We start from the raw sequence: 20,985 nt of genomic DNA, 5'->3' as shown, positions 1-20,985 counted from the left end.
TTCTGCTTGGACAGTGAGTGCAGCCAGTAAAATCTTGCAGTATCAGCTTGAGGTGTAAATTTGTAACTGTCAAAATTGTCAACTTCCAGACTGTCTCACCAGAGGTCACCATTTCTTTGTATGGAGATGACCAAAACCTGGTTCATCTGAAGCTGATAGAAATGGGACTTGCAGAGTTGGATGAGTGACATGTAAGTACAGTGACCATGAACTACAAATTCATACCATTGGGGAGGGATGATTTCAGAAGTTTTAAACAAACTGCCAATAATGTGGACAACTAGAGTTTATTTCAAAAAAAATCCCTTGTGTCCACACTTCCATTCTGTTAATAAAGTGTTCAGTATCAAAAATAGCTGTTAAATTTTAACTTCTTTACATACCTTTACTGAAAGCCCCAGTTTTAAGAACTTACAGGTACTGAAACAAAGAGTCCTAAGGTGGTACAACATAAAGAGCTTCTGCTGCCAGTAAGTGTAGAAGGCAAGTTGCAGATGTGTGGCAGTGTACTCTGCCCAAACAGTCAAAATTAATCTTTAGTTTCTGCTTTTAATCTGGTTCTTGGTGGTTTCTCAGGCAAACATCCATGATAACAGATTGATGTCCACATGTCTAGACAAACATGGAAAATTTTTAATGAAGAGCTTTATACTGTGTGTTATCCATGGGGAATACCAGAGACTTGGATTTTCAGATTTCTTGGACAAGACTGTTGTGTTGTGTTTTTCCTTCCCATTTAATAAGCACTCTTCTAGCAGATGTGAACAGATGATGTTCCTAACACTTCCTGATCTTGAAATAGTGAAACTATATATACACATCTCAATCTTTTCTGGCCTTGGAGCCTTAAGTATTGTTCTGTGATACCCTTCTCAAAGGAGTAGATGGAACTAATGCATAATGGTAAAGAATTCGATCAAAAGCTGATGCTGGGACACTTTTTCTAGTATCTTGTTAGAAAACTTGAAGGGAAGATGATAGTTTTATTATTGTGACATAACTCTTGTTTATGTTTCAGGTTTATTTGGTGACAGACACCTCCATCCAGCACCAGATAGGGAGCAAGCAGTTGGGGATGCATTACTGTCTTTGTTCTGAAATGTTTGCATTGTTGCTGGTTTCTGTTTTCACTTTCAGGTATTGCTACACCTCTTTCACTTCAGAGTTTGGAAATAAACAGTTTGGTCAGCATGTACCTGAGAGGTTGTTTTCCTTTACTGCTGTAGTCTGTGAGGTTTCTTGGGGTGTCTCTATTGTACTAAATCCTTTACATGTCTCCAAGGAGAGCATTGTCTAGATTATCAAGGAAAACACTTGTGCAATGAAGACTCCACAATCTCTCCAGGCAGCCAGTTCAGGGCTCAGTCACCCTCCCAGTAAAGCAGCCTCTTGCTGTTCAGAGGGAACCTCCTGTGCTTCAGTCTGTGATCATACACATCCCCTGGCACCCATTCTCTTCCCTCAAGGTCCCATGAACACAAGGGTCCAAAGCTGACCTTGCTGCTCAGGCACAATGGGACAAGCAGTGGAAGGATCATGGCACAGTTTCAGTGCATATTCTGGTACTAAGTGGACATGGCCATGGTGCTGTTGCAAATACCTTAGGTAGTTCATACTCATTTTCAAAATACTTTCATTTAAAAAAGACCAAAACCCCATTGTTTATCACCCATTATGGAAGTGACATAGCCCTAAATTACATCAGAGCTGCTGCTTTGAGATTCCCCAAAAGGCCAGGACCTGCCTCTCCTCCCAACCAGGTAACTTCTGGGTGTGAGTGAGCACAGTTCTCATTGCCAACCTGGGAGTAAAAAAGGGCATAGAGGAAGGACAGAACTTGCCTTCACTGAGGAGAAAAAGGTGAGGCTGCTACTGTGTGAGAGAAGGAAACAAATCTTTCAGCATGCACAAGAATGGAGAGTTAGAGCAGCCAGCCCAGCAGCAATCTTTGGTAGTAGGTACTGCAGAATTTAAACAGGCAAGTCAGTTTAAAAAACCTGTTAGGTGGGAGAACTGGATGAGATGACCTTTGTTAATTTCCTGGTGTTTCTGAGTAGCTTAGAGAATGAACCTGTCCCCACTCTCACCTGTATTAGCCCTATGAGTATAGAAGAGCAGTTTATAGAACAGACACTGCAGTCTGGTAATGCTGTTGCCTCCCACCTCTGTCCTATTTTCTTCATCTCAATGAAGGAAAAAAAGTAGCCCAAGACTGCTATTCCTTTAAAGTCAAGCAGTAAGTAAACTGATGTCTAAAATAAGGTGTAGTCTACAGCTGTCTGAGTGTTCACTGACAGCTGATTTAAAACAACACCCTTTTAACCCCACATGCCTGAATACTGAATCAATGAACTAAAATGGGAAAAAGAATTAGCAAAAGCTCTGATGTAGTAGCACCCACTGAAAAATAAATTTATTTAGAGAAAACTATAAATAATATATACACAAGCTTTAAGCATGTTCACTTGTTTACAGAAATGTACATTATTTTTGCTGATGTGCTAACACTTCAGCAGTTTTGACATGGTCTACACCTTCGTGTCCATGATAATATTACCATCCTTGTCCTTTACTCTGACTCTTCCAGAGACATACTTGGTTTCCTGCTGTCCATTCAGGTACACAGTCTTGACAGTCCCATCTGGATACTCCCGTCTCTTGAACTGTGATGTGTGGAGTTCTCTCTGGCCATTATTGAACTCTATAGTTTTGCTTCCATCTCTGCATTAAAGGGGAAAAAAACCAAGAAAGGATTATGCATTGGTGTAAGATCAGCCTCATAACAAACATCAAATATGTAAGCCTAAATAAAGAAAGTTTAAAAAAAAACCCAGTATTTGTGGAAAAATCTGTTAAATATCTCAGCTGGTTCATACTCAGAAACCTAGTTCTGCAAAACTGATCTGATTTCTTTTTACTTCAGAGCCTCTACTGCACCTTATCTGCACTAAATCTATCACTGCTGGAGTCCAAGGGAGGTTTAAAATGTATTTTGAGCACTATCAGTTACCAGCTGTCACTCATACCTGCTTCCCCTGCCAACCACCTTCCTAGCTATGTCTTGTAGAATTACATACAAATCTGAGAAGTCTCTTAGGTTAGAGTATAAGACAATGCACAGTTTTTATGCCTCTTCCAAAAAAAACCAAAAACCAAACAACCAAACTCAAAGCTCAAGCAGTAACTATATGTTCACAGTACAGTATAATGAAACAAACTTTCAGAGCCCCAGGTGTCCCCATCCCCTGCCCAGGCCGGGGGAGCTGAGAAGGAAAAGCTCACCGCTGCACACGAACAATGGTGCCATCGGGAAAGATACTTTCTTCTTGGCCATCCGTAAATAAATTCTTGATTGTTTGATCAGGGAAGGTTATTTCCTTCTTGCCATCAGGATAATGCTTCTCTGAAATGTATTTTGAGGCAATATGCTTACTACATAAATACAGATATATGGGCAATAATTCTGATGGTGGGGTTGGATGATTACCTATTTGTCCATTTGAGAACTGCAAGACCTCTAGGCCATCAGAGTATGTCGTGTGAGTAGTTTTGGCATCAGCATAGTAATAAATCTGCAGGCAACAGTTCAGATTTAGTGTAACTAGTGAGAAATTTTAAATGAGCATACACATGCAGATAAATAAGTATTTATTGAAAAATGCACATGTAGGATACCTACCACTGTTTGATCAGGCATAATCTGCTTCACATCCCCATTGAAGAAGGTTATAGTTACAGTCTTCCCATCAGAACCCACTTTTTTCCATGTTCCATTTGGGAAAAATACAAGGTGACAGCCATTTTTCAAAACCTTCTCCACCTAATGAAAACATGAGAGATGTCACTATCGAGCCCTCACACTCACATTCTCACACATCTTTCCCAACAGCTGTCTTCCGGAATTTCCAAGTGCCAAGCTCTCATCTTACCTTTCCATCAGGATAAGCAGTTTCTCTCTGTATCTCTTCACTGCCTGTATATGCAGGAGCAGATGATAGTGACATGTGAGCTTCATTAGGAGAGGGGTCCTGAGATGACAAGCAAAAACTCAAATCAAGCTTTGTCTTTATACACTTGTTTCCCTAGGCTGACAGATATTTTAGGAAACAAGGAGCAGCACCAAAAGGAAGATGAGTATGGCAAGGCATAAACACAATCAGGGGTTTAAGCAATTCCAAGTATAATTCAAGTGGTACAAGAGATGGAGACTGAGCAATCATTGGTTGTCTGTGGTCAGTTGTAGTCTGGACTGAAGAGGAATTCAGTGATGTGCTTTAGCATGGTGCTCAATTCCCTTAAGACATCACATCATGGTATGAAACAATCACGTTCTCTAAAGCCTAAGTATAACCTACAGCAATTAATGTAAGATTTAATTGAACTATTTAAAAGCTCCTTGCACAGTTGCCCTCCATGGAGCATATGAACATCCATCTTTCTTTAGCCCTCCCAAAAGGTAAAACACCTTGCAAAATTCAAAAGAGCAGATTATTACTGTATCTTTTCTCCTAAGCCAAAGAATAATGCAACTACTAGACAAAGATAAAACAGTCCTCATTGACTGGTACATAGCCATTTTCTGGTATGACAATAAAAGCTGAAGAACATAAAAAGATGAGTCAACAGCCTCATCAGTCACCCTCCAGATACTCGTTAACTTTTCTATTTTAGGCTTTTTCTTCCCCCTTTGAAAATAAAATCAAGACACAGGCCTTACTACCATAAAAGTCTTAGAAGAATCTTCTAGTGCTATCATTGTCTCAGAGTTGTTTCTGTCGTAAGCAGGTCCTGATGCAGGTGTTCTAGGAAGTCTCCCTACTGAGATACATGTAATAATTAAATTGGACAGAGAAATTAAAGTATGGTTTAAATATTACAATTATATAGGAGGTCAGGCTGTACAGGACACGTACATTTCTTAACTGCAGTAGAAACTGAAAGCAGGGTACTTATTAAAAGGATTTTCCCCTCCTAGGATTTTAGACAACATTATTAGTTACACCTTAAAATGAACACAGGAAGATTAATATAAGCTTTTAACAGGAACTGATCAGCGTATTTTTTCCATGTCTCTTCTATCAAATTACCAAAATAAAACCACCTTCCATTCTGGAACACACTCGTCCAATAGATAACACGATGGTTGTGTGAGCTGTCAGAGGTATCAAAAAAGTACCCTGCAGTTACTTTCCATATGTGATTATCCCTTAGGAAGGCAGACAGCCTTTGCTCCTAACTGTGAACAAGGAACACCTGCTAGCTACAGCATTACCCATATGATTACAGATCCTGGTAACAGAAGGTTCTGAACAGACACACAGCAGCTCTGATGCTATCAACACAGTCATCTAGACATTTGGAAGAAATTCTTCACTGTCAGGGGGTTGAGGCACTGGAACAGGTTGCCCAGAGAAGCTGTGGATGCTCCATTGCTGGAACTGTCCAAAGCCAGGTTGGATGGGGCTCTGAGCACCCTCATCTAGTGGAAGGTGTCCCTGCTCATGGCCGAGGGGTTGGAACTGGATGATCTTTGAGGTCCCCTCCAAACCAAAGCCTTCTATTATTCCATGATCTAACCAACATCTGCAGCTTGGAGAACACCAGTGATGAACACCTGTTTTGATTACAGAAAGCAGGTTCTGCTGTGCTCCAGACCATCAAGTATGACCAGAAGCATTTTCACTCCAAAACTGGTCTCATCACAGCTTTCTCCAGAATCCCACCCTGTGAGGTATTTATCCATATGCTCAAGCACATGACAGCTCCCACTCTATCTCCTTTTGAGGTGGTGATGCGCTCCACAAAGCAAAACTTCAACTCATTTTATTTTAAAGACTTAACAGAATTCTCTGACTAGACAAATATTTTTACCTTTTGCCTGTGAATAACTTTTGCCATTTATCTTGCTGCACTTCTGTACTGGAAGAAGGGGAGATGCAGTTCGACTTTTTGGGCCTCTGTTTGGAAGACACTAAAAGAAAGGAAGTATTTGCCATTCATGTGACATGTAATGATAACTGTTCATACAGAGTCGACAAAATTTATACACCACATGACATGAAATTTACTGGAAGCTTTCTTCACAAACTATAGAGTTTTGAGACTTGGTGAGCAGGATTTGTGTGGTGTAGTCCAAGCTGCACTTTGGAGCTCTTCCTCCATCTGTTCCCTCACTACCAACAACTCTAGAATGTTAATTTCGTGCAAGCAATCCAGAATAATAGTTACAGTTTCAAAACTTAACATAACTGCTTTAGACAATCATGAACTGCCTGGTTTGCCTGGTTGATCCTGGAGGTGCCAAGGTTCACAGGTTAGACCCCATCAATGATGTTTCTTTCATAATTGCACCATTTTTAATTTCCAAGATGAGCTCCTCTACAAAAGAGGTGCTGCACACTGTGAGCATTGACATTTGGAGAGAATGTGACTAACAAAATTCTGTGTCTGTCACTAGTGTACTCCCCACATCAGTACATTAAAAGTAAACAGCTAAATTGTAGCTATTACACTCGAAGTATGTAACACAAAATTCACAAGTATTCACACGAATGTATTTAAAGCAAGATTAATAACTTACAGATTCTGCTCTATTTAGGGTCATCCCAGAATTTTCTATTTTCTTCTTGCTTCCAGCAGCTTCTACTTTCTTCCAGGCTTCTAGACGAAACTTCTCCATAATTTTGATTTCTTCTTTTAGCTCCAAATTTTCATTTACTAAAGCCTCTATTTGATCTTTCAGGCGTCGATGGGTGGTTGACCATTTTGCCTCTTTTCGTTTTAAATCTTCCTGTAATTCTGCAATCTGCTGTTTTAAAGCCTTAGAAAAATGCATGTTTATGAAGAGTTTTCATTTTTAATATATTAAAATATATTTTAGTTTCTAACAGAAATACAAGCACAAGCAAAAAAGGCACAAGTGGCAAAAAAGTCAGATCAGCTTAATAGTGCAGGGGGTGAAAGGTAGGGACAGTTTTCCTCCCTGAAAGAGTGATTATTTACTTTAGACTACCATCTTTATAAGCTCTACTCCAATCACAGGAATTGTTTTTCTTGCTTTCTTGGCATCCTTTACACTTCATAGATTGGCCACTACAAACACACTTGAGACGGAAATACAAGATCAGTAATGGAGGGCCCTTCAAAAATCTTGGCACGGGAAAACAGGGAGGACACAATCACACAAAACACACATAAATCTGCCTAGACAGTTTAGTAAATGCCAATTCAGTTTTTTGAAGTAAGGAAAGTTCGTAGGGAAGGAATAGAGACATCCCTGTGTGGTGTTTAATATGGCTTGTTTATACATCTCATATACCATACATCCTGACAATGAAGGAACAAACAGACTGGGTTCCTTACATCCCTGATGACCTAAAGACCTACAAGTGATAATAGGATTAACTTTGAAAATTGTGGATTACTACATAGACTGTACAAGAGTTATAGACACAATAAAACCCTTGTGGAGTTCTAGTTTGCACTTTGATCCACTGCCATGAACAAAAACTTACAACTTAGTATTTTAACTTCAGTAATTTTGTTTCCAAGTTGAAGATCATTCTATCAGTCACAAGCAGGTTTTAGTATGGAAATGTGACAAAAAGATTTGTTCATTATGAGTTTTTGCCTTAAAACCAACAAACAGCTTTGTGAAGGTTGTAGTTCCCTTCCTCAATTAGAGTAATTCAGATTGGAAAAAAACTTCAAGATCATGGAGTCCAACTGTTAATCCAGCACTGCCAAGTTCACCGCTAACCCATGTCTGCTAACAGTTCCCATCTTGAAATCACTTGTAATCTTTCAATGAAATTAGAATTTAGCTCTTGACTGCCTTTAAGTGAACTTACTATGTAGACAAGAATAATAATATATTCTTATACCTGAATTTCATCACGTTCTTTCTTATCTGGAATTGCTCTAGCCTCTGTGGTGTATTTTTCAAAAACTTTACGCTCCTTTTGCAGTTTTTTAATTTCCTTTTTTTTATATTCTTCTATTTCAGCCAGTTCTTGGGCTTTCTTCTGTTCAAAGTCTGCAATTTCTTTCCTGTAATTATGAAACAAAGTTGTTGTTTTAGCCCAAATCTCCTTCACATCTCATGTTAAGAAACAAAGTGAAAACTGAGTATTCTGTGGTCACAGATTGCAGTTCAGCATCTCTTACCCCCAGGAAGACGTACATATAAATGGTATTACTTATTTAAGGAGTAAGAATTGTCACACAGTGGGTGTTTGAAGTCCAACAATTTATATTTTTATATCTTCTAGTCACAAACATTATCCCAAATTTAGAAAAGCTTTGGCTAAAATCTTGCTACACTCTTCAAAACATTAGAACACCATCCCCCGAAAGCACCAGAGAAAAGAATCTGCTAATAGGTGATCAAAATTTGAACATTAGCCAAAGACACAACACTGTTCCCAAACAAAACAAAAGTGGCTGTGGTAGGAACAGATGTGCACCATTTAAGTCATCAGAGGTCATTATTATGTTCTATATGCCACTTACAAATGCCCCAGTTCAAATTAAAATATTTTCAGTGTGTACACACAAATATACAATCCAAAGCAAAATCATCAATCATGTTAGCATGAAGACCAGTTCTGCAAGGCCAATTTAGGATTGTGTTACCCTTCAGAACAAAAGCATACACATTCTCCCAGACACAGCCTTTAGGGACATCATATTCACTGGGCAAGGGTTCTTAATTCTATAATTTCTGTGTAATAATTACAGTTTAACTTACACACAGAGCACAACTTGTTTCTAGACCTATCTCCACTGTAACTGAAGCACGTGAATTGTTTACCTGTGCTGTTGGTAACTGGACTTCAGGAGAGTCTGCAACACACCATGTAAGTCAATGCAGCAAAATGCTGCAACTGAAAATTACCTGATATTTGCCAAGGCGTGCTCTCTTTCTTCACGGAGTTTAGTCAGAGCTGTGTTTTCAGCTCGGAATCTCTCAATTTCAGTTTCCAACTCAGCGAGTCTCTCTCTCAGTAGCTGGGATGGAACAGTGTTTCCTGTCAAAGCACAGCCACAGGCACATTACCTAAATGGCATCCATAAGACTGAAGTAAACAATTATCACACACCAGCATAAGAAATTGTTAAAAAAAAAAAGAGAAACCAAGTAATACTATTTTAGACAGTAGTAATATTGCCAAGAACTTCTACTATCCAAATAACACAGAAGTTATGTTTTAAAAAGCACTGTTTACTCAAGTACTTCAAATACAGAGAAGATCTATCACTTTTGGAGTAGTTTTAAGTACTGAATGCATCTTTCATACTGGTAGAACTAAAGCTGTATTTGGAAATGGAATGTGAAGGGCTTCACATCAAACCAGAGAAATAAAATGATGCTATAAGGGTATAATGAGTGCATATAGTACATGTATAGGTACATACCATATATATGTGCCAGGTGTATGTATATAGTATGATGGTATAAGGTATATGAAACAGCAAAGTTTATAGTTTTAAGTTTTTTCAAGTTTTGGTCACAACAAAGTCTGTTTACACCCGTCCCTGATGGGAAATTATTGCAGAGGCCGACAATAGGGAGGGGTTTTGTGGGCTTTTCTCCCATCCCAGTTTGCTGTTCAGGCACTACTTAAGAATCCCCAGGGTTTCAGAGTCTGAGTATGCAACAGAATAGACTAAATACTGATGTTGCTGTGTAAGTGGTTGCCTTGCTCATCCTTAAATACTCTGAAATGCTGGAAAAAACACCCCAACCCTACCCCTCTTCCTGCAAACTTTTAGCAGCCATTTTTAGACAACCCTACACAATCAATTCTCCAAATTGCAGCTTTCATATGAATCATAGAGTATCCTGAGTTGGAAGGGACCCAAAAGGATCATTGGGTTCAACTCCTGGCCCTGCAGAGTATATCCCCAAGAGTCACACCATGTGCTTGAGAGCATTGTCCAAACACTTCTTGAACTCTGCCAGGCTGGTGCATTGACCATTTCCTGGGGAGCCTGTTCCAGTGCCCAACCACCCTCTGGGTGAAGAACCTTTTTCTAATATCCAACCTAAAGCTTCCCTGACTCAACTTCAGGCCATTCCCTTGATTCAAAGGCATGTACACCACAACAGGTACTGCAAAGTAAAGCACACCTTTATTGGTGCCCAGAGAACCTGCAGGGATTAGCACCTCCATGTGCATGTCTCACTGTGGTTCATTTTACACAGGCTTTTATACTTCACAATTCTGGCATCTGCCCTTGTTTGTTTGCTTATCCAAAAGCTACAGTTTTAAGGGTCGGAGTGCACATAAGTTGTGGTTTCTTTATCCTAGGGCTACAAACACAGTACATAGTTCCTATCTAACATATTCCTCACATTCACCTAACTGCTGTTATGCTTTTCTATAACGGTACTTTATTGATTACATTCTTCTATTTTCTATCTATTAAAACCAAACCTATGACTTTGCATTGTTCCAGCCTTTTCTGACAGCTAACATGCCTCTCCCTTCTTACCACTTGAGCCCACGAGGGGTAGTTCCCTGCTTGCAGAAGTGGTTATAGTTAGATGCAGCAGTCACACTTAAGTTTTTGTTAATTGATATTTATGCTAAGGTGCTTATGTCAAATGAGGTCTGTGTTTCACCCTGGGGTCCTGTCACTGGGCACCACAGACAAGAAATCAGTGCCTGCCCCTCCTCTTCCCCTCACAAGGAAGTTGTAACTGCAATGAGGTCTCTCCTCAGCCTCCTCTTCTCCAGGCTGAACACACCAAGTCACCTCAGCCACTCCTTGTATGGCTTCCCCTCAAGGCCCTTCACCATCCTCATTGCTCTCCTTTGGACACTCTCCAATAGTTTTATGTCTTTCTTACATTGTGGCACCCAAATCTGCCCCCAGCACTCGAGGTGAGGCCGCCCCAGTGCAGAGCAGAGTGGGACAATCCCCTCCCTTGCCCGGCTGGTGATGCTGTGCCTGGTGCCCCCAGGACAGGGTTGGCCCTCCTGGCTGCCAGGGCACTGCTGACTCATGCCCAACTTGCCACTGACCAGGACCCCCAGGTGCCTTTCTGCAGCTCTGCTCTCCAGCATCTCATTCCCCATCTGTCCATACATCCAGGGTTGCTCCATACCAGGTGCAGAATCTGGCAGTTGTCCTCGTTAAACTTCATCTGGTTGGCGATTGCCCAGCCCTGATTTGTCCAGGTCTCTCTGAAGGGCCTCCCTGATTTCAAGGGAGTCAACAGCTCGTCCCAGCTTAGTACGGTTGGCAAACTTACTTAGTATTCCTTCCAGTCCTGTGTCCAAGTCATTTATGAAGATGCTGAAGAGCACAGGTCCTAAGATGGAGCCCTGTGGAACCCCACTAGTGACAGATCTCTAGTCTGATGTCACCCCATTCCCTGTAACCCTCTGTGCCTGACCTGTGAGCCAGTTGCTCACCCATCACATGATGTGTTTATCCAGCTGAATGCTGGACATTCTGTCCAGAAGGGCACTAAGAGAGATGAAATCAAAGGCTTTACTGAAATCCAAAAAGATTACATCAACTGGCTTACCATAAAAACCTAAACAAAATCCTAAACATGCATTGGAACAGAGTCTGAAATCAAGATCACAACCTTAGAGACAAAAGGTTTAAATACTAGGTCTTGCCATCATGCTTTCACTGAACAACTCCAATTTTAATCATAGCAGAAGTGCAACAGCTCTAGCAGGGGGTTTTAGAGGCAGTTCTCCACAGACTGCAACCATACAGACGAAATCAACTTGGCCGAAGCAGAAAAATGAATCCCCATTTCCCATATTCCACATGAACTCTGTAGACACTATATTACTCCCAGAAAACACAGACAAGTCTGCTACTCCCTTATATTTCATAAGAGGAAAATGTTAACCTAGCAGTGGATAGGATACACCACCTACTGTGGTGTAAATCCACTGTGGTGGAAAGGAAGGTACCACTTCATTTTCAGCTTGCCTTTGGTATTTTCCTTCGTTCAGAAACAACAATCAAGCAGCTCCAGATCAAGTTGCTGCAATGAGCTGAAGCCTCCAGAGGGAAGGAAAAAAACCCCATGCCAATTAAATAAATAAATTTTTAAAAAGAAGTTTTCACCAATCAGAGTCATTCTGCAAGCTGTGCAATTGTTAGATCTGGCATCAGACATGCAACCAGAGGAGATGTAGGGGGAGAACAGGGCCATTTCTGGAAGCAGAAGTCTGTACTTAAACCCTTTGGTGTAATTTCAGGTTGGAGCTTAAGCACTAGTAGGGAAGACTTGTATGATATGCCTTCTTCACCACTTCCTACCAGTTGCTGTTCTCTCACCTCCTAGCTCTGGTTCCACATTTGATTTGGTTTCACGCTCTAGATGGCATCCTGTCTTCTGCTTTGGCTTCAGTGAAGGAAACAGTTTCATCATCAAGTTTGATACAGGAGGTCCATTTGAATCAATGTCCACTGCAGACTCTTTGGACATTTCATGTCCTTTCTTTGAGGCAACTTTTCTCTTTATTGCTTTATCTGGGACAGTAGTATCATTCTTAAAGGAAAAGTCCATCTGCAAAGGTATTTTAGTATATTTTTCAGGTAAATCACTGCTAACATAATTTTCATCAAGATCACTCCATGTTCTTTCATCATCAAACTCAAACTTACTCCTACTAATACACAACATGCTTCTGTGATCACCTATAGCTTTTCTAATCTTTTGCTTTGACAGTACACTGCAATCTTTGTCTGACAAGCCAAGGTCAGCATCTCCATTTTTGCTCTCTTTGCTAATGTCTGTAACAGAACTTCCACAATCAAAACATTCTGGATCACTTTCTCTGTGGCTCACAAAGGCTGTCTTAGCATCTTTGTTGTCATGCTTTAATGTGGCCTCAAATTCACTCTCAGAATCTGTAGAAGTACCATCATTGCCCTCACTCTTATCTTCATTTACAATCCAATGATTACTTTTTAAAGCAGGAGCTGCTTTCATGGAAGAAGCTGAGAATATTACACCATCTGTTTTATTCAGTGGATCCTTCATTCTAAAATCTGTTCCTGAATTTGAGGCTGTATGCATAACTGGACTATCATTTATATTTTCCCGTGCCACACAGCCTGCCCTTTTATTTCTCTCATTTGTAAGTTTGATGGCCAGTGCCTTGACTTGCTGCTGCTTTGCCTTGATAGGAGTAGACGACATCCTACGGCCTTTTAAAGTTTGCTGGTCTCGTTCCAAGATCCTTTGCACAAATGAGGAATTACTTGAGAAAGATATTTCATCTGCAGCTTGTTCTAGGAACAAAAATTCATCTAATTCTAGGTTCTCTTTTTCTTTTTCTTTTTCCCAGTTCTCCAGTTTATTCTGAAATGAAAGTTCAAAAGACAGCTCTGAATCTTTTACAGGGTGACCTATGGGACATTTAGGATTAGAAAAGGCACTGGCCAGTTCTTGAGACAACTGAGACTTTTCTGTGCCAGGTAATTTGGTTTTGATTTTGCCAGTGTTAGACCTAGCAAATTCTACTCTGTTCTCTTTATTTTCTATTCTGTTAATTTCTGATGGGTAAGAATCTCTCATCTGTCCAACATGATTTCTTCCTGATTGCATTCTTGTTTCTAATGGCAAGATATTTTCTCCATTGTGATTCTTGAGAACCACTGTCTTCTGAATAGGACAACATTTTACTTTATTGGGGTGGTCGTATTTTTTACATGGTGCGAAAGGATTTTCAGAAACCAGTTCTTTGCCAGGAGGCACAGTTTTCTTCTGTATTTGGGATCTGTCCACTTTAATAACACTTCTGTCATCTGAAGCCCTTTGCTGAAGTTTTGAGGTGCTTTCTCCAAGTTTTGTCATTTTAGACTTGGCCTTAGTGAATCTTGTTAAACCTTCTCCTCTTTTCAGGAAGGGTCTCTTGATCGCCGGTTTTTGAACACCTGATCCACTTGTCTCCTGAAAATGAGTAAAGAAAAGCAAACCATAAAATGTTAAAAAGCTCCTTATACAGTTTGAAGATTTCTTCAATTAAATCCCACATACGAGTAAGAATTTAGATGGTACATTTCTACTGGATTTCTGAAGACTTAAGTAAGTGGAGTACTTGGGGTTTATTATTTTTAAGAATGCGAATGTTGCATTCAGTGTTAGCTTTCCCTGCTAGCATCTTCCTTGTACACTTCTAAAGCACCTACCACATCTCAGTACAATATATAAAGAAGATGATTTTTAATGTAATAATAAATAACCTGTAACTTCTGGTGCTGCTCCAGACGCTGTTCCTCTAGTTGTATCTGTTCTTCCAAGAATTCTTCAAAAGTCTGTTTCTTCTCATGTATTGCAGCTTTAATAGGTCTAGAGTAATTACAAAAATAACTCTTACAAATAACTATGTTTAACATCACTGGTATTCAAAGTCCTAAGGTGTAATTGCATAAAAGATGACAAATTCTGAGGTGCTTTAGGCATTAAGGTAATCTGAGAAATGCATTTTAACACTACATGTTTATCTAATACCTACAATAGTTAACATAAAAGACACTATATGCAAGTTTTGTTGCTTTTTCTTTCACTGCTTTTCTTAATGGCCCTTTCTTTCGGACAAATCACCAAACTTCCACTTGTAGTTTAGTCATGCTGCCAATTCCTACAGTATCACCTTTCCACTCAGGAATGCTGCTGAGATTATAGGTTCCCTGACTCCCCCTTTGATACTCCTCCTCCTTCACAGGAGTGCTGGGTCTGGCTGGCATGGAGTGAGCTTTTCTCAGAGCTCTGTTTTGGCTTTGTGACTACAACAGCAATGGTAACATAACAATATTTTAGCTATTGCTAAACCCTGCTTGTACAGCATCAAGGCTTTCTGTGGTTTTTCATGCTGCTGCCCAGCCCAGGAAGCAGGCCGGGGATGGGCAAGACCGACCACAGGGGAGACACAGCCAGAACAACTGAGTCAAACTGACCCCAGGGCTATTCCATGCCATGCAACATCAAGTTCATCAGTAAAAACTGGGGGCTTCATCTTCCAAAAGCAGCTGTTGCTCAGAGACCAAGTGGGCACCAGTCTGCTTGTGGGACACAGAGCATGACTGCCTGTGTATCACCTGGGGCCTTTCCCCTCTTTCCTCTACTTATTAAACTGTTTTTACCTGAACTCCCAAGTTTCCTCCTCTGATACCCTCTTGCTTTCTGCTCTGGGAACAGTGAGCAGGCAAGTGGGTGGGTGCCCAGTTGCTGGCTGGGCTCAACCCACCACAGCCTGCAACAAGCACTTCTTGTTCCTGTGATGACCCACCAGAGAAGGCAGAGCTCTGAAACAAAGCCAACCACTTACTGCCATTCTATCAACTGCATCTACAAATCTTTTGCCATACATGAGAAGGCTTCAGCCACAAGCACTATGATTAGCCTTAGCCATATATAGACATTTCACAGAATCTTATAACCACAGAATGGTTTGGGTTGGAAACAACTTTAGAGATCATCTCGTTCCAACCCGCGTCCCCCTGCCATGGGCAGAGACACCTTTCACTAGCCCAGGTTGCTCAGAGCCCCATCCAACCCGGCCTTGGACATTTCAAATAATCATAACTCCTGGTAGTAAACTAAAGTCACAGCCTTGTCCTCCTGCCTCACGTTACTACTTTCAGCACACAACAGTGGATAGGAGGTTGTAGTAAATCAAACTGGGAACAGCAACCATAACTGCTTATATACCCAGCTATACTGGAAGGTGCTTCTAAGCTGTCATTACCCCAGGCTGCACACACACCTCTTCATCCAACACACAACATCTCATCTTTTACAGCAGAAGCAATTCCAAGCAAAAGCCTCTCTTACCACAGGTCTCCACAGTACCTAAAAAAATCAAATCCTTTATTCAGAAATTGCACAGAGTATCAGACTCTTTCAATCAGGACTCAGAATTCAACCAAACTTGTGTTATTTGATAAAAACTGCATAATCATGGTCTGAATTACCTTTCCTCTGTATTAGTCCATAACTGTTCACCTCCATTGGAATTTTCAGAGACATCTGCACTTCCCACACCTAAAGGATCAATGTGATTATCTTCACTCTCCATTAATAATTCCATCTTTTTTTCTGGACACCACATGTTTTTTCCTGTGAAAGCACGAGAGGTGGGTTTTTTCATCCCAACAACAAATCAGTTCTCAGCAGATACTTTAAGCAGCATTCAGGTCAGATTAAAACCAGAAGGGAGTTTCAGGGCCATGTGATGTGAATTTGTACATAAAATAGCCATAAGATTTCCCCAAATTAATTCTTATTTGAATTTGCACTTTCTTTGTACAGGAACATGCAACTATGCATTAAAAAATTTCCACAGACCTTAAATAATCCGTTCTGATTGTTCATCTTTGCTATTGTTAATGTATGGCTTAAAAAAATAACTGAACAAATTTTGACAGCTGCTGTACTGATGAGCTTTCTTATAAAGCTTCTGTTTCCTTCATATATATGCATGAATTGAGAAGAATTTGATTTTTGGCTCATGCTGATTTTAACCAAACTCAAATGGACAACAACTGGAACCCTCCGAGGTCTGTTAGCTGTCAGTAAACCAACCAACATACCAAGTAAACCCACAAAAAAATCATAAAACCTTCAAAATAAGTAGCAGAAAATTTTTCTCAGTAACAAGGGAGGAAAAAGTACCACACATCAAGTTATCTTTCTATAAATGACTAAGCAGTAATATATTTGTCTTCCTTGTTTTTCAAACAATTAGGCCTTTTCAGGGGCACACACAGACCCTGGTTTTCACAAGCAGACACTTCTGAAAGACTGTTCTTCAAAGATGAGGTGCATTCTCTGTTGTTCAGCTTTTGTAAAGAATCGTTGTCTTGTGTATGGGAAGAAACAATCGGAGCACGAGCTCCATCTTCAAAGATATTCTGATATCCAGATGATGGCAATTGAGGTGAAGTTGCTAAGCCTGCTGAATGCCCAGGTCTTAGCTTTTGACTTTCAGCCATTACAGTATAACCTTGAAATGAGAAGGAACAAAATGGTTGTGTCATTGTATTTCTATTACAAAAATACTGCTCCACAGGAGAAAAGAAATGGCACTGACAGGCAAGATTGATCACCCAGCCTCCATCCTTATGTTACTGCTCAAGAACAAGTGATTAGGCAATCTTGACTTTCTTCTCCTAAAATAAGCCCTAATTCAATCTTCTCAGGTAGACAGAGTGAAAGCAAGACAATCATTTCAGTCAGGTTGGACCGACACTGCCAAGAGCAGAAAGTACCCCAGCTCAACTCTAAAAGCTCTAAGAGCTGTCCCCTCTCCTTGCACCCAGCAAACAAGACTGGAAAACTGATACAGGTTACAAGTCTTTGTTTTTAAATACAGATCAGCTCCCCATTCTAGTTCAGTTCATCATCTGAATGTGATATGTGTCAGCACAAACAAGGAGGGACCACTTCATTTGGCTACACTGAAAGCTTAAAGCAGTCAAAAGTACTGTGAGAAGCAGCTAATCAGAAAGGAAAGCAATTGTTTTACACTTTAATACATGTACTTTGAAGCAAGGGCTCCCATCATAGCACATATTGATCAAGTCACAATTACAGTTGGCATTTTATAAAAACGGGACAGTTTTCCTTCTTCAGTAGCACTCAACTTGCAGGCACTGAAGCAATGCAGCATTTATCTTTGACTAATCAAGTAATCTTAAAATGAAGAACACAGAAGACACTTTCAGATTTTAACTGGAAAATGACATTAAATTTTTCAGTTTATAGAAAGTACATCATGTGCTTTCTTTATCAACTTACCATGAGCTGCTGGCTGGCCAGACACCATGAAAAGTAGCTTCTGCTGCTCTTCCATCAGCCTTTGAAGTTGTTCCATCTGTTGTTTCTTTAACTGCTCCTGTTTCTGTTGTTGCAATTCCTTCAGCTTTTCAAACAAAAAAATAAATGTATTAGAGGCTAGATTTATTTAGAACATACCACAGAATTATTTTGTTACAGACTGTCAATAAATTCCTAAGAACACTTAATAATTCCTCTTAAGATACCAATAAACTAGCTAATATTTATTTAGCCACTGATTGATACTACTGACAATATTTTAAAAGTGGGTAAGCATTCTCCTATCATGTAAAATACAGGAGAAAACTTTCATAGCACCTGGTAATTCATGGAATTCTAATCTGGAGACACACACATTCCCTCTCTCCACTCGAGTGAACAGACATGGGGATTTATGCTGATGTAGCTGCTGGCAGAGCGGGCAAGGACTTCTTAGCCCTTAAGAGCAAGGTCTATTAAAGTGCTGCTGAACACTTTCAGCTAACACAATTTTTATCCAGTAATTGGGAAGAGCTACTAGTGAGCACACAGCCACTTACAGTGGATTGACTGACACACTTGCATTAGAAAAAAACCAGCAAGTAACATAACAGCATTAGGATTCCAGGCCTTTTTGTCCTGATGACGTGGATACTTTACCAGATTCAACAGTAACATCTCTCTTCATCTAAACGGAACCAGGTATGTGAATGTTCACACCTACTTTGAGAACTAACAAAAGATGTTTCTATAGATACAAGAACATTCAACTCCACTGTGTTGTGAATGCCAGTGGTCAAGCATCACCACTGTAATGACCAGCACCCCATTTCCACAGCCTCAAGCAAAGAAACATTGTAAAATTGTGTGCACCTTTCCAGGTAAAATGATTTTGAGAACAATTTCATTTTAAACTGGAACTTGTGCCACCTGCAAACAACAGTAGTTAGACTCCCAGTAAACGCACATCATGAGGAGGACACCAACGTTTATGGGAGTGTATCTGTAATTTAGGATTTGCTCTTTAAGCTTGCTGTGGCCTATACGTTACAAGGAGTTTGCTTACTTGCAGGCATGACAAATCATATGCAGGAACAAAATAAATCTTAATGGATTCATGTCAAGGAATTCTAGAACTATTACCTGTTCAAGCTTTTGTAAGAGTGGATCACTGTGACTGGATTTTTTCTGACCATCCACTTCACCATGGACTAAGTCTGGTTTAGAGCTTTCTACATTTCCAGCTGCTGCTGGAAAAAGTGTTCCAGTGGTACATTGCTCAAGTGTCTGAGGGCTGCCAGACTCTTCACACAGGGAGTCATCACTTACAGAACAGCTGTCTGAAAGATGCAACACTTCTTCAGGTAAAGCTGTGATGTTTTCAGGTCCAGGTAACAAATTTTCTTTCTTGAAGTTCAAACCAGTAAAACTAGCATCTAATATGACTCCAGCACGGGAACTATCAAATATCCAACGTGCACTGAAGTTTTGCTCACCACTCAGATTTTCAACAGTTGGCATCTTGCAAATTGTATTCCAATTTCGTTGCTGGTCAGCATTAACACAACAATCTTACGTCCTGTAGGGTTAAGACAGTATAACTTTCAAAGCTCCAGGTAGTTGGTATGGACAGTTATCTATCTACTTTTAGCACCTAGAAATTAAGCAGATAAATGAAATAAGAAATCTACAATAACAGATTTCCAGCAAAAGAAAGTTACTCTCTTATAACCAACCTAGTGCATTTATAAAAATAAGCCACAATCAACAGAAACAATTTGGACAACAAGAAACAAACACTTTCTGTGCAGAAAATCAACATAATCCAATTCTTAATTGTCTTATTTATTTGAGTGCAGTTAATATCATCTCAAATATCATAAAGCTGTACATAATATTTTCTTCAGTAGTACTGAGAGGGATTCAGAACTTTTTTAAACGCAACAAAGGAAGTGATTTGATGAGCTGAGAGATCACCACATGACCTTAATACTAATGAAAAGTTTCAGATATGTCCATCTAAATACAAACATTTTACTGCACATATTTCAATGCAATGCTTATCATTTTCATGTCTTCCTTAGTTCCTCACAGAAACTCCACAACTGTGCTGCCTGTCATCTTCCTTCTCCCAAAAAGCTTCTTTAAAATCCATCCAAAGGAAAGTTTAAATACTGCATCAAATCCTACAAGTGCCATAAACCATGAAAGAATTCACGTAGGAAGGAGACCCAAAGTGATTGCCTCACTTAGGAAGAAAAAGAGACAAAACTGCTGCTGATGGCAGTGTGGCAGCAGGAGCCGGACCACACAGCTTCCTCAAATTAATCCCAGGGCAAGTACCTCTCTGCCTGTGCATGAGGTGTGTCAGGGGGAATACGGAGAAGAGAAAGGGCCAGGGGACCAAGGACAGACAACCACAGCAGCTCCGGTTCAACAGTCCTGCTAACCAGGAAATAACTTCTTAAAGCTTCCTCATTCCCAAGAGATCAGTTCATGCCAGCTCTCACTTAATTTTCCCGCAGTAAAAAGGCTTATGCTTCCAACCAGAGTTTGAAACCGCGACGGGGAGAAACAGCGAAATTACATTATAGAAATGTTTTCCGACTGCCTTCTGTTTTGAGACGCTAAGCGAAGTTTCCCAGCGAGGTGCAGATTCCCGCTGAGAGGCAAATTCAAGGTTCGCGGTCTGTTTTATCCGTCACCTTTCGGAGACCCTCTGGAGGCCGCCTGCCAGTCTAAACCTCCCCATGAAATTTACGGCAGCAGCACCTTCGTGCCAACCGGAGCACCCAGCAGGGATCTGGGAAGGGGAGGAGGGACAAACGGATCCCCACAGATGTCGACAGGGGGGAGATGAGCACAGCCACGCTCTTCAGCCCAGCCGAGGCGTCGGGCCCAGCGCCCTCCTTCCCTCACCGACACGGACACCGCCCTCACAGAGCACACCCCAAGCGCTCCCCCGGTCCCGAAGCACTCGCAGCACAACAGCTCCGACCCGCGGGCCCTCGCACATAACGAGACATCAGCCCCGGCCCCACTCCTCAGGCCGCTCCCTCAGCCGCGCCCGGCTCCGACTTGCACAGCCTTCTCCTTCTATTACAAACCTGCCGCCATCGCACAGCCTCCCGGCGCCACAGGCGCGCACCGCCCGGCGCTCTGCATGCGGGGAGCTGTAGTTCGAT

General features: G+C 40.8%; 2 protein-coding genes across 6 annotated transcripts in view; one reads left to right on the top strand and one right to left on the bottom strand.

Moving 5' to 3' along the window:
* The window catches only part of RNF17 (ring finger protein 17), a 42,997-nt gene extending 41,802 nt beyond the window's left edge, over positions 1–1,195 (top strand). For all 4 annotated transcript variants that reach the window (XM_069014163.1, XM_069014172.1, XM_069014152.1 and 1 more), the window contains 2 exons: positions 90–191; positions 1,019–1,195. In XM_069014163.1, the coding sequence (XP_068870264.1) occupies positions 90–188 (99 nt within the window). In that variant the 3' untranslated portion in view covers positions 189–191; positions 1,019–1,195. The remainder of the gene's footprint in view (positions 1–89; positions 192–1,018) is intronic.
* Positions 1,196–2,406: 1,211 nt separating this feature from the next.
* On the bottom strand, positions 2,407–20,969 carry CENPJ (centromere protein J). Of its 2 annotated transcripts, none has more exons than XM_069030620.1 (17): positions 20,908–20,969; positions 18,944–19,454; positions 17,783–17,906; positions 16,755–16,988; positions 15,958–16,102; positions 14,227–14,332; positions 12,313–13,933; positions 8,897–9,029; positions 7,884–8,049; positions 6,581–6,820; positions 5,872–5,971; positions 4,721–4,818; positions 3,930–4,028; positions 3,680–3,820; positions 3,488–3,572; positions 3,283–3,403; positions 2,407–2,721 (listed from the first exon to the last, which is right to left on the bottom strand). In XM_069030620.1, the coding sequence occupies exons 2-17, from the start codon at positions 19,319–19,321 to the stop codon at positions 2,529–2,531; spliced, it is 3,984 nt and encodes a 1,327-aa protein (XP_068886721.1). In that variant the 5' UTR covers positions 19,322–19,454; positions 20,908–20,969; the 3' UTR covers positions 2,407–2,528. The 2 variants fall into 2 exon arrangements, with proteins under 2 accessions (XP_068886721.1, XP_068886714.1); XM_069030613.1 differs by having other exon boundaries at positions 4,721–4,815.
* Positions 20,970–20,985: the final 16 nt, after the last annotated feature.

This window comes from Aphelocoma coerulescens, chromosome 1 (assembly GCF_041296385.1).
Source record: "Aphelocoma coerulescens isolate FSJ_1873_10779 chromosome 1, UR_Acoe_1.0, whole genome shotgun sequence".
Classification (NCBI taxonomy): Eukaryota; Metazoa; Chordata; class Aves; order Passeriformes; family Corvidae; genus Aphelocoma; species Aphelocoma coerulescens.
This window is presented reverse-complemented; position numbering and strand designations above follow the sequence as displayed.

What these genes read in the sequence shown, in the direction of transcription:
- CENPJ (XM_069030620.1), bottom strand. Translation starts at nt 19,321, where the DNA reads ATGCCAACTGTTGAAAATCTGAGTGGTGAGCAAAACTTCAGTGCACGT. An exon ending in AAGAACGTGATGAAATTCAG is followed by an intron (nt 6,821 to 7,883) that starts GTATAAGAATAT and finishes CATTTTTCTAAG; the next exon opens with GCTTTAAAACAGCAGATTGC. An exon ending in ATTCTTCTAAGACTTTTATG is followed by an intron (nt 4,029 to 4,720) that starts GTAGTAAGGCCT and finishes TTGTCATCTCAG; the next exon opens with GACCCCTCTCCTAATGAAGC.